Source organism: Antechinus flavipes, chromosome 3, assembly GCF_016432865.1.
Source record: "Antechinus flavipes isolate AdamAnt ecotype Samford, QLD, Australia chromosome 3, AdamAnt_v2, whole genome shotgun sequence".
In the NCBI taxonomy this organism is placed as follows: Eukaryota; Metazoa; Chordata; class Mammalia; order Dasyuromorphia; family Dasyuridae; genus Antechinus; species Antechinus flavipes.
Genome location: NC_067400.1, coordinates 471,224,444 through 471,237,046, shown reverse-complemented (window position 1 = coordinate 471,237,046; position 12,603 = coordinate 471,224,444). Strand labels below are relative to the sequence as shown.

The 12,603-nt window shown below is 37.1% G+C and overlaps 1 protein-coding gene across 5 annotated transcripts in view; it reads left to right on the top strand.

Annotated features, from left to right (window-relative positions):
* LOC127554796 (neurotrimin) overlaps positions 1 to 12,603 on the top strand; it is a 1,375,146-nt gene that overhangs the window by 1,050,366 nt on the left and 312,177 nt on the right. For all 5 annotated transcript variants that reach the window (XM_051986653.1, XM_051986657.1, XM_051986658.1 and 2 more), the window contains one exon: positions 11,194 to 11,426. In XM_051986653.1, the coding sequence (XP_051842613.1) occupies positions 11,194 to 11,426 (233 nt within the window). The remainder of the gene's footprint in view (positions 1 to 11,193; positions 11,427 to 12,603) is intronic.

Sequence of the window (12,603 nt, the reverse complement as noted above, 5' to 3'; positions counted from 1 at the left end):
CATATATTTTCTATAACTTCTAGTTGCATGGAATGTATACATTAAAGAAGATTAATCTGATATGGTAGGCCTTTGGATGCCATGTTATAAAGAGGGACAAGAAGTTTTAGGGAATTATGCTTTTAAAAGATCAAGAATGCCCACTTGAGGAATGTGATACTACCAATGGTGCTACTTCCCTTCCCTATGTTTTTATTCCCATTCCCACAGTCTCTAGCTACCTCTTGAAGTCTTACAGTTTGAGATGGTGAGAAACATTAATCAACTGAAGTTAATTTCAAGGTGCAAAATATTCTCAAGGAAAATGAGCCTGAGTGAGCCTGGAAAATTATTTGAACCTGGGCCCATTTTCAGTAGGAGGGCCTAAGGGCAATCTATGGAATAGGGTAATAGCTACCTCTCAAGCAGCCCAATCAGAATTCTTCCCTGCAGAGTCCCTTTATAGTGAGCATCACTAAAGACATCAAGAGATCTATTGTGCTATATGAAGTAACAGACAGGATGATTTCAGAAAAACCCGGAAAGACTTATATGAACTGATGCAAAATCAATTGAACAGAACCAGGAAAACATTATACAATTAACAACAACATTGTGTGATGAAAAACTGTGAATAAATTAGCTATTCTTAGTAATACAATGATCTAAGACAACCCCAAAGAATTAATGATGAAGATCCTTTTTCATAGGGATCATAGAGGAAAATACACTTCAGAAGTAGAAGTTCATTCAGCACAAGTTGTGAAGTTTCCAGCTATTCTGATGGGCTTGTTCCCAATCCTCCTTCAGTCATATTCATCAGTTGAAGTTCAGCTGTTTTTCAGACAATTTGAGTTAGGACTTAGTAGAAGTATCATCATCAGTGAAGTTCCCACTGCTCTGCTCTCCGTTTAAACTTTTGTCTGCATGCCCATTATGTTTGTCAATATTTATGTATATTAACACTATATTTTATATCCTAAGCTCTTAGAAAGTAGGGATTCATTAAACCTGCCTGACTTGTTCAGAACTTTTCCAGACACAGTAACAGAGGCATGTATTAGTGTCTTAATAAAGAATTTTTCTGAGGCCAGATTGAACAGTCTCTGGAGAGCAGATTGTTAAATTTCCAATGTTAGCATTAACATCTTAGAAAATGGCAAAGCTAAATCAGGATTTAATGTTGTTTTATTTTTTGGATAAAACATTAAAAAGGCAGGTTAAACTTTGAAGTATATCATGAATATGAGCTGGTCAGAATCTAATATAGTGAGAAAAGAGGAATAATTATAAAGTTGTATATTTGAATTAAAACACATATCTCAAAATTATATGTGGGAGTAAAGAATTATTAGGCAGTGTTATTATAAGAAATATCTGGGGATTTTAGTGGATTAGAATTATCAGTGTGAGATGGCAGCCAATATAGTTTTGGACTGCATTGATTGGTCGTCATATGACCTCTTTGCTGTTTAGGGTTTCCTTTCACCTAAACACTCTATCTTTATCCCCAAAAAAGGATCTCACTGCCATCATAGGGCAAGGATGGGTGCAGGGAGGAATAGAGAGAGGGAAGGAAGAGACAAGCTTGTCTCTAAATCTGTGTGGAGCACTTAAGCAGATCTATTACTCCTTCCCGCACTGATCTGCTTAAATGTGGTGAATATCGTAATTTTAAAAAGCTGCTCAAACTTCTGCACCCATCACAAATAGCAGAATAAAAATATGAAGTCACAAAAACTAGAGGACTGCAGAGGGACCCCAGAGACGCAACAAGCCAAGAGAGAAAACACTTTCTTCCTCCCAGTGGATACATTTCCCCTCACCCTGTTGCACTTCTCCCCCATCCCCCAAGCACAGTCCACAAAGGTATAATGTAATAGGGATTAAGAATCTGTAGAGAAACAATTATTTCTTCAGTGCTTAATTATTTTTACATCTTGTATCAGTGAGCCAGTACCATATCCTAAAGCTCTAGGGATCCTTTCCTCCCTACATGGTCCGCAGGGAAGAGAGGGGAATTCATGCTTCAAAGACATATGGGAGAACTAGGCAGGAAGCTTCCTATGGGCTGTCTATGGTGCCTAAAAAGAAAGTACTTTTTAGTCTCTCCAAGCTGAATCTTTATTGAATGAGTTTTCAGACTGACTGTCTCATTCACTTGAACATTAAAAATGATGCCTTGTACCACCACTTCTTCATCCATGGGAGGAAACTAAATAACTTATTCACTCTAACATAGAATCCCAAAACACTTTATAGTCTCTCAGCCTTCACTCCACGAGTCCTAGGTTATAAGGGTATAGAAAGTGATGCTAGGGAGAATTTAAATGATTGGTCACATTGAAAAGGAGCAGTGAAGTTCGGACTTCAGAATCCAGGATTCCTGTCTCTCACTTTGGAATTTTCCCTTTAATCATTAGCCTGCACTTCCTCCCCTGTATGTTAGAGAGTTCATTATAGCTAGTACTCTCTGTTGTATTCTTTGCCCTCCTTTAAAAAATGTGTAAAAGAGAAATATCTGAAAAATACTTGGGAAAAATAGAGAAAAAAGGAGAAAAGAAAGGGAAAAGAGAATGGATACCCACTTAAAGTAAAGATACTCTGTTCCTATTTTTCTCCCTTTATCAAGTAGGGGCAGAAAATTTAGAAAATTAAGATCTGAAATATTCAGAGTAATTGTTCCTAAAGGCAAAAAGCTTATATCTTCCCACAGATCCATTGTTCTTTATCCTTTGCACATTGTTTCACTCCTTAGGAGACTGATTAAAATGTTCCACTATTCTCTGTTAACTGACAAATATTGAATGAGTGCAGTGCCTTGTGCTTAGTACTTATGGAGACCAAGTACAAAAATGGCCTACAACCTAGAGAGATAAGATTAATACATCCAGGAAACAATTAGAAAAAGTTAGAATGATGTAATCAAAAGCTCATTTGTATGGTCCATACAGAAGATAAAGACAATAGTAGAAAGAGAAGAAAAAGCAATATGGATTGAAACTGAGGTTTCTTGTTTTAAAAAAAAAATGTTGTAAAGTTATCCATTGTAATTGATTTGAGAATGTCCTTTTGGATCAATCAATCAGTCAACAAGTACCTATTAAACCTCTTTCCTGTGCCGGGAACTTCAGATAATTTGTCAGGGAAGGGCACTATCAGTTAAGAAGGATCCACAGATGACTCTTGATCAGAGGACTTTCCAAAAAGAGGTGAGGAAAGATGAGTCAAAAGTTGCTAAGTGTTCCACTATCTCCTTGTTGGGTTAGGGCAAAATAAATCTTCTTTTTTTCAATGACTTATAAGGGCCTCAAGTCATTCCTAAATCAAACTTGAATTTAAAGGGCTCTGGAGTTAGAGCTGTATGCACAAACTCTTTCCAGGCCATCTAAGTAAATGTAACTCTTTAGGGATGAATACTGTTTCAAAGTTTGTGTTTTTGATTAAGTTCTTTGCTTCTTAGAGACTAAGAAAGTACCTGGCATACAGTAGATATTTAATAAATGCTTGCTGCTTTCTATTCTGTTCTAATTCTTGAGTGGTGGTCAATATGATTCAGCTTGGAGTTCAGCCTTTCTTATAGACATTAGCCCCAAAGCTAAGAGAGACAACAGTGAGACATAGAAACAAGTCAGAAAGCTGACGGTTTAATCAGAGTTTCTGACCAAGCTCTGATGAAGATTTTGTATCCTTTTCTTCGATTCTATGCTTTATATATTTTTTCTTTTCCCCATGAACCAGTTCCCCCTTCTTTCTTGAAGAAGGACGAGAGAAAGCACAGACAGCTTCAATAACAAACTGCATGTGGCCTCTGGTTGGTATTTCAAAGCCATTTGTGTTACAATTTTCATCTGTGAAGCTTAAGGGGCAGAGGGGGGAGGAAGCCAAATACTGGAACAGGCCAAACTTAGGGACAGTTGAAGCATTTCAGTGTGATAAGAGGAGATTGTGACCAGGTGCTGTGAAGGGCGAAAGCACTTATTTTACTGTAGTCTCAAGCGTTGCCTGAGCCCTGGTGCTTTTCAAAAGCAGTTAAAGGGCCATTTGATAGAAGGAATGCTTGGATTACACACTGTCTGGATCCATTATTGTCTTCAGATCTTCAAGCAGGTGTGTTTAAGAAAGGCCAAGCCTGTTTTCTCCCTATTTTTTCTTTAATCCTTCTCTTTGGTCAAACATCTCCACCTCTGCATGTCTTCTGAAGGCTTCAGGCAGACATGTTTGCTGCATTGACTACCCAACTTTTAGCTCTTTATCTGTCCTTAAACCCCCAAATCCAAAAGTGGCTTATGGTTACTAGCCTATATTTTGACTACTTTATTTTTGCCTCACTAATACTTATCTTGACCAATAATTCTTGTTCTTCCAGTAGTTCTAAATGTACAAACTGTAATACAGATACTATTCATCAATGAGAGAATGACTCGTAGGATTATGTTTTCCAAGTGCTGGCACAGTAGGTGTACTTTCAGCAAGAATGTGTGAAATGACTTCTTCCACCAAAGCCTAAGTTCCTGTGTATAGATCAGCAGCCTAATATACATACTGAATCATAGAACATCTCCACAGCCCATCTGCACATGCAATATCTTATTACTTAGAGGGCCAAGTGTACTTAAAAATTTTTAAGTAATCTTACAAGGTGTTAACTCAGTGGAATTGATATAATGATTCTCTAGTTTACATGTACTTAGTACTTAGTATAGTTTTACAAGTTGACATCTATTCAACAAGATTGATACCTATAATAGTGTACTTATACTAGAGTATATAAGAGCTAAGATCTGAGAGGGAAGACAGACTCAGAGATAGAAAAGACTTCTGACTTTATTCCTGACTATTCTTGTGACGATTATTCTGCTGAAACCAAAGCCAAATTGGTGGACCTGCAGAGAGCTAGTCAGAACATTACATATTACCATCTTCTATTTAAGAAGAAATTGCCATCCTAGAAGAGGGATAAAATATCAATGAACTCATAATGAAAACATTCCTCTACTTCATATATGTTGGAAATGATAGCCCTAATTTGTAGATAAGGATAAAACTTTGCTCCATAAGGATTTATTTTATATCAATATTTTATATCAATTATATCAAAATATCTTTGCTTTCTCTCTACTAATTTCTACCTGATCCACTCCAGGGAAATTAGTAATTACCACAAGCTTTTTTTTTCCTGCTGACTTGAAACATGGTGACCCTTGTGTTAGACATGTGCCAACAGAAAGTCTTGGTTAGCCAGTCTGACAAGGACAGCTGGGGGTTCAGAATTTAAATGTTTGACATTTCAATCAATCTGTCATCTCTTGCCTACTCATGCAACACCACACTTATCCATGTTAAGCTGAAGATTCATCTACAATGGATGTGCTTCTCTAGATCTTTTGACATTGCATGGTCCCTAATGTAGCACCTAGACTTTCAGATAACTATCCCTCAATCTCTCTACATAACTCTTCCACCTCCTTTTTGTATTATACATTAATCTTTCTTTATGCTACTTCTGTTCTATTCCTCACTTGTAACTTGTCACAGCCTACTCACATCTAACATGAACCTTTTCATTTCTCCTTGATTTAAAATTCTTTAAAGACTATACTATTCCATGACTTGCATAGAACTTTAACACAAAAATATCTATATAAAAAAGCAGGACCTTTGTTTCAGGGAGAAGATGAAGATAAACAAAAGCAGTACCTCCACCCTGTTTTCTTCTGAAACTGGTTGGTACAGTGGAGATCATGCTGGACATATATTCAGGAAGTACTGGATCTTCCCCTTACTAGTTGTTTGTTTTTGAGCAAGTAACTTAGCCCGTATCAGCCTTAGTTTCTTTGTTTGTTATGTGGGGATAATGACAGCACCTACCTTGCAAGATTGTTGTGAGGATCAAATGAGACAGCATCTGTGAAGTACATTACAAACCTTAAAACACTAAACAAATCATAGCTATTATATTCTATTATAGTTGTTGTTATTCCTAATTAACTCTGAGTTTAGTTCATTGTTCATCTGTATTGTTTAGCCATGATTTGATTAATATAGATGAATTAGATATAGATGAATCCTTAGCTATCTACATTGGTACTCCAGCTTTAGCATTATCCATCAAAATTCATTTTATATTTTTAATAAGCATTCTTTATCCATTTGGTTTCTCCTATTAGGATAGTTAGGTCAAATTCTTTTTAGTAATTAATTATCTCATTTTGGAGGTTTTTCAGTACATTAAGATATGATAGAATCATTGAAATTCATATGCAAGCAAAAGAATCTCCAAGACTTCACCATCTATAGGGAATCCTTTTTCTATTTGGACTCTATATTCACATGTTCTATAATAATGACAAACATCTTTGGTGAGGATAATATATTTTCATTTCAGTAAATCAGCTAGGATTTATTATGTGCCTACCATACCCCAAGCACTGTGCTAAGCACTAGGGATGCAAAGTAAAGCAGAAGTGTATGTTTGTATATATGTGTGTATACCCCCACACACATACATAGACACACACATATGATATGTGTGTGTGTTTGTGTGTGTGTGTGTGTGTGTGTATTGCCCCTATTTTCAAAGAGTTCAAAATCTAAAGGGGGAGATAGTATGAAATAACTGTATAAAAATGGAGTAAATTCAAGATGAATTAGGGATAATTTCAGAGGAAAGGCATTAAAATTAAAAAGGAATGAGAAAGACTTCTTACAGAAAGTAGAACTTTAACTGAGCCTTGAAGAAGGAAAATTAGTAGGCAGAGATTAGAAGAAGATCATTCCAGGAATGGGGGATATCTAAAGAAAAAAATTTGGAATCAGGAGATGGGATGCTTTGTCTAAGGACCATTAATAGGCCCAAGTCGGAATCTTGTTCTCACTGAGTCAGCATGGTATCCTGAAGTTGGCATGTAACATGCAAACTCATCTTGCCAATAGAAGCATTGGAGATGCATACAAGGGACTGGTGGCAAAACAAAAAAGTACTACTATTAATGTGTCTCTCTCCCTTCCCCCCACCAGAAAAAAAACATCATTCTCCAAACCTGAGCACAGAATCTAGTGTCAGAATTTAAATCTTTATTTGGTGACTTTCTGTTGTATGACCTTGAATCCTACTCTTTGTCCTCTCTGGATCTCAGTTTCTTCTGCAGAATGAGGGGATTAGACTAAATGATCTCTAGGATTTCTTTTTACTCTAAACCTTAAGATTCCTCTGTTTTAGAACTGGAAGTTGTCCCCATCCTCAGTTTGCTATATTTTGAGATGGGATGGGTATCTCATATGTTTTGTTTTTTCTGGCAGGAGAATGGATAAATGAGACAGAGAGATAAGGGCAAGTATGAGAGGGAAGACATGAGCTGGGTTCCAAGTTACCTTGGTGATACATCTTACCAGGCATCACCCATTAATTCCACTGAAAGTAAGCAAGATTGGTTTCCAGAGATGACAGCTTGGACATCCCAGCACAACTTTGAATGTGCTCAGAGCCACAGCCAAAGGGATGCCAGCATTCTTCATATAGTATATATCACAGGGGCCACATAAGCCTGTTAGAAATTAGCTGAGCAAGAAGTGTCAAATGAACATCCTTGGCCCTTTAACTGCTGTGCAGTCTGGTGCAACTGCTTCAGTTTCAGTCAATTTTCAATAATTAGACATCCACATAGAAGCCCAGGCCAGTCTTCCCATATTCATCATTAGACTTGTTAGATGTCCCATTGTGTGCTTCAAAAACAATTATTCAAGTAGTTTATAGTTTAATGGTCAGCACTTTCTGCACAGTGACTGTTCTCCCATGTATCTAGTGAAATTTCAGTTACTCTAGAAATAAAAGTGGCTTTTCATTCTAGTTCCATAGAGCAAGTTTCTTTTCTGTAAAATGGTAACAGTATATACTCAAACAAGATGCATGTTTATGTTCCACTTCATGTATTTTCCTCCCTGCATCAAGATACAACACTGTCAAAATGATCTTCAAGAGTCTGCAATTACCCAAGAAATAGTAACAACAATTAGCCTTCTTAATGTTAATGCTTTGGTTATTTTCCTGACTATATATACATATATATGTTATTTTCCTCACTATATATATATGTATTTATATATATTTTCCTGACTATATATACATATATACCTATGTTATTTTCCTTATTATATATACATATAGATATATATGTGTATGTGTGTGTGTGTGTGTGTACACACACATATATATGTATATATATGTTGTCCCTTTTCTGAGAAGCCTGATGTTCATATTAAAATGTTGTATGTAGGACTGACAGAAATATGCTACCTGGGAATATGGAAGACAATATAAAATTGGGTATTTAATACAGCATGGGAGAATACTAGAATAAGTTCATCCCATTAGTAGAAGGCAAGGTCCTTAAAACTAGGTACTGTTTCATTGTCCCATTCCCAGAATGCAGCACTTGGGACGTCATAAATATAATATAAATATTTGGTGAATTGAATTCATTGGAATTGACTTAGTCTACTTCACTAGGCTCTATTACTTTACCCTACTTCTAGACAGCTAAATGGCTACAGTGGATAGAGTTCCATGCCTGGAGTCTGAAAACTTGAGTTCATATCTGAGCTCAAACACGTAGTAGCTGTGTGATCCTAGAGAAATTATTTAGCCCTGTTTTCCTCAGTGTCCTCATATGTAAAATGAACTGGAAAAAGAAATGACAAACCACTATAATATTTTTCACTAAGAAAATCTCAAAAGGGGTCACAAAGAGTTGGACATAACTGAAAATGATTAAACACCTCTGAGGATACCCTAGCCAGGGTTGAGAGAATGGAACAGGGCAGCCTGATCCACTTAGAACAGCAGAATTCCTTTTTCTATCCCAGTTTGGATATTTTTATGGTATTTAGATACTGATATTGTTTCTGATCTTGTGATACAGTCTTCCTCGCTCATATTGCTCTATATACTACACATTGTAGCTTGACTCCCAGATTTGGGTCCTCTTCAAGAATGAAACCCAATAGCCAACTGTGGCAGAATAATGCTGGCATGAGCCATTGCCTATATTGTCCAGAAAATACAATATGTGGCACAAAGACAGTTGGATCCCAGACCAAGGATGTTTCTGAGCTGTATCTGGGTCAGACAGAAGTAAGACTGCAATGGCTCAATCAAATCTATGATCTGCCTAGGGCACAATGGACAAGGGAGTAAAATGAGGAACATTTTAATATTGCTTTTTATAGATGCATATATTTTTAATGCCAGAAAATTGTTTTCTAAGACACATAGATATTTGTTTTGTGAAAATCACACCTTTTGTGATAGAGGAAGAACTTGGCAGAGCAGAAAGAGTGCTGCATTTAAAATCAGAGACTTACATTTGACTCTTAGCTCATTGGACTGTAGCTCCTTTAGAGAAGGCAGTGTATCCTCAGCACTCAACATAGTATCTGACACAGTAGAGATGCTTAATAAATGTTTGTTGACTTGATTTGGCTGTCGCTATGTGACTGTAGCCGATTCTGGGACTCAATCCTGTGAAGCAGAAAGACTGTGGGGTCTTAAAGTAAGGGACCTGGGTCCAAATCTCAGCTTTGGCACTTACTTTGTACAACTTTGGGCAAAACTCTTCATCTCCCTGGATCTTATTTTTTCTCATATGTAAAAGGAGTGAGTTGGATTAGATGATGTCTAAGGAATCCTTACTATATTGACAATTAGTTTCAAAAAGGCTATAGTTAATTCTACTCAACACAGTCTACCCTGTCCTTCATACTTCTAATCTTTAAGGTGACAACAATACTGTTTCCAATTTAGCAGGAGGCTCAGAACCTAGATTTGCAAATCTAGCTGAGATTATAAAGATGATTTTATGACTGCATAAGGGAAGGGAGAAAAGGAATGGTTATATTATGAGATCATAGTTTGGGTTTCCAGTGTCAGAGAAGTAGGACCATACTTGGATTTGGAAGGGAAGGAACTTCTAACATCTGGGAAATTACTGTACTGGAATTTTTAAAACTCTCTATCTCTGTAAAAATTGTTAAGTACATCTTTCTTTAGGTGGACAGTTAGGTGATCTAATGTCACATCTGGAATCAGGAAGTCTTATCTTCTTTAGTTCTAATCTGGTCTGTATGATCCTGGGCAAATCACTTTACCTTCTTTGCCTCAGTTTCTTCATCTGTAAAATAAGCTGAAAAAGGAAATAGGAATCACGCCAACATCTTTGCCAAGAAAACTCTAAATGGGATCACAAAGACTCAGACATGACTTAAAAAACAACTGAACAATAATTCCTACAAAAATGAAAATATTCAACTTTGGATTATGACAACAAATAACAATAAAAAGTAGTTCAGACGTGATCTCGTATCTGCAAGTTTTCTGTTAATGTTGCTGAAAAGGGCTGGGCAAAGGGAGGATTCTCAAAATTCTATAGGGATCTGCTATTTTGAATAAGAAAAAAACTGCCTCTGAGAACACAATGGGGAAGGTATTTGAGTGTATCTTAGTTTCTGGAGTCTGAGAACTATGTACATTGCCCTTATGTTATATACTGAATAAATTGACTATTGACTTTAATCCCTGATCCCAGATCCCAGAAGTACAAAGCAGGCAATGTGTAGATCTTATATTCCTGTGAGGCTCGTGATGTCTATTAAGAACTACCATAGGAGTCAAGTCAAGTCAACACTTATTTAGTGCTTACTATGTGTCAGACAGTGTGCTAAGTACTGGGAATACAAATAGAAAAAGTAGAGAGAATCTTTGCTGTCATGGATCTGACAGATGAATGGGGGAGAGAACAAGCAAATAACTGCAAAAATGATAGAGATGGGAAAAATTGGAGGCCATTTAGAGGGGTAGGCACTAAAATGAAGGAGGATTAGAAATGGCTTTTTATAGAAGGTGGGATTTCAGCTAGGATTTTTGAAGGAAGACCAACAAGCTACAAATTAAAGAAGAAAATGTATGTATTCCAGGAACCAGCTAGTCAAAATGTCTCAGGTTGTTTTTGACTGAGGAACAGAAAAGAAGTTGATGTCACTTCATATAAAGAGAGCAAAACTTTAAAATGTAACCAACGTTGTGAGTTAAAAGACAGATAAAAGATACAGCTGTTCTATCCCTCTCTGTTTCCCGTATCTCTCTGGGTGGCTTTTGAGGATTCATTCTTTCTACTCTACTTCCTCTGACCTGCCTGACCCACCTCTTCTTTCTTTCAGGTGCACTGTGGACAACCGAGTCACTCGGGTGGCCTGGCTGAATCGCAGCACAATACTCTATGCTGGGAATGACAAATGGTGCTTAGACCCCCGGGTGGTCCTCCTGACCAACACCAAAACCCAGTACAGTATTGAGATCCAGAATGTGGACGTGTATGACGAGGGCCCATACACCTGCTCTGTGCAGACAGACAACCACCCAAAGACATCACGCGTCCACCTCATTGTTCAAGGTAAGAGATCCTAGGCAATGGTCAGGTCTGGAAGGGGGAGCTGGAAGATATAGGATGTAGGTTCAGGAGAAGTCGACTTCTTGGATTTCTGTTTTGATTTTGTTTTTGTTTTATAGAATAAGGAACTCAAATGTCTTGGTCACTGATTTTACCACTGAGTAAAAGGTAGGGCCAGGACAAAAGTGACCAGTTCCAGTTCAGTAATATACAATTAAACTGTGCTACTTTCTTTCAATTTGTACCCATCAATTGCATTGATTTCTTATTTTCTTGTTGCGGTTTTTCTCACCTTTGGTTACCAGTATGGAAGCTTCTTTTGCTTAGTGTAAGCGATGGACCTAGTGGAATGTCCCTCTTTATGTCTTTGGAAGGGAATTCATCCTTTGATATTCCTGTTTCCTTAGTCTTCCTACATGTGGCCCTATGAAGAGAGTCTGGTGATCTTTCTCAAGCCTAAGATCTTTGTGAAATGAGAAGAATGAGCTAGTTCAGCAGGGTTAGGAGATGTAAAGTGGAGCATGGGGGAGGGATTTAAAAAAGGAAAGAAAAAAGTATGAAAGAAAAATCATGTTGGAAAAAAAAGATCAGAAATGGGGGAAATTGGGACATAGACAAGTAAGGCAAAAAGCAAGAGAATATAAGAAAAAAGATTTAATAAGGTGAGAATAATTAGAACAAGCTACCTGCCAGAAAGAGATTCAAAAACAAAAAAGACCCAGAATCAGAGATTATGCAACAAATATGGTGTATAAGGGTGTTTAATTTCAAATTGTGGAGGAATTTTCAGTTCCACTAAATAATCTCTTATTGTTTCTGTATGAAAGCTAATAGTGCTCGTTTCTTCTGTTCTAAAAATCTGCCTTCTTTATATTGTGGCTATATTTCTCTTGCCTAGAATGGGATGCATTGTTTTCACATTTGAATGGAATGAAAATGAAGTTGGTGACAGCAAAGTGTGAGGCAGAGAACAATGCTTTGGTGGGGAAATTTATTACAGACGACATTATAGACATATGATGGGAAGACAGAATATGTGTTGATAGGGGTATGACTTAAAGGTCTGGTATAGACACCAAAATGAAGGAATCAGTATAGGGTGGGAGGTCAGCAATCTGAACTTGGGCATTTTGAGCACAAACTAATGGAAAATGTCTAATCCCTCGCTAGGTGATTTCCT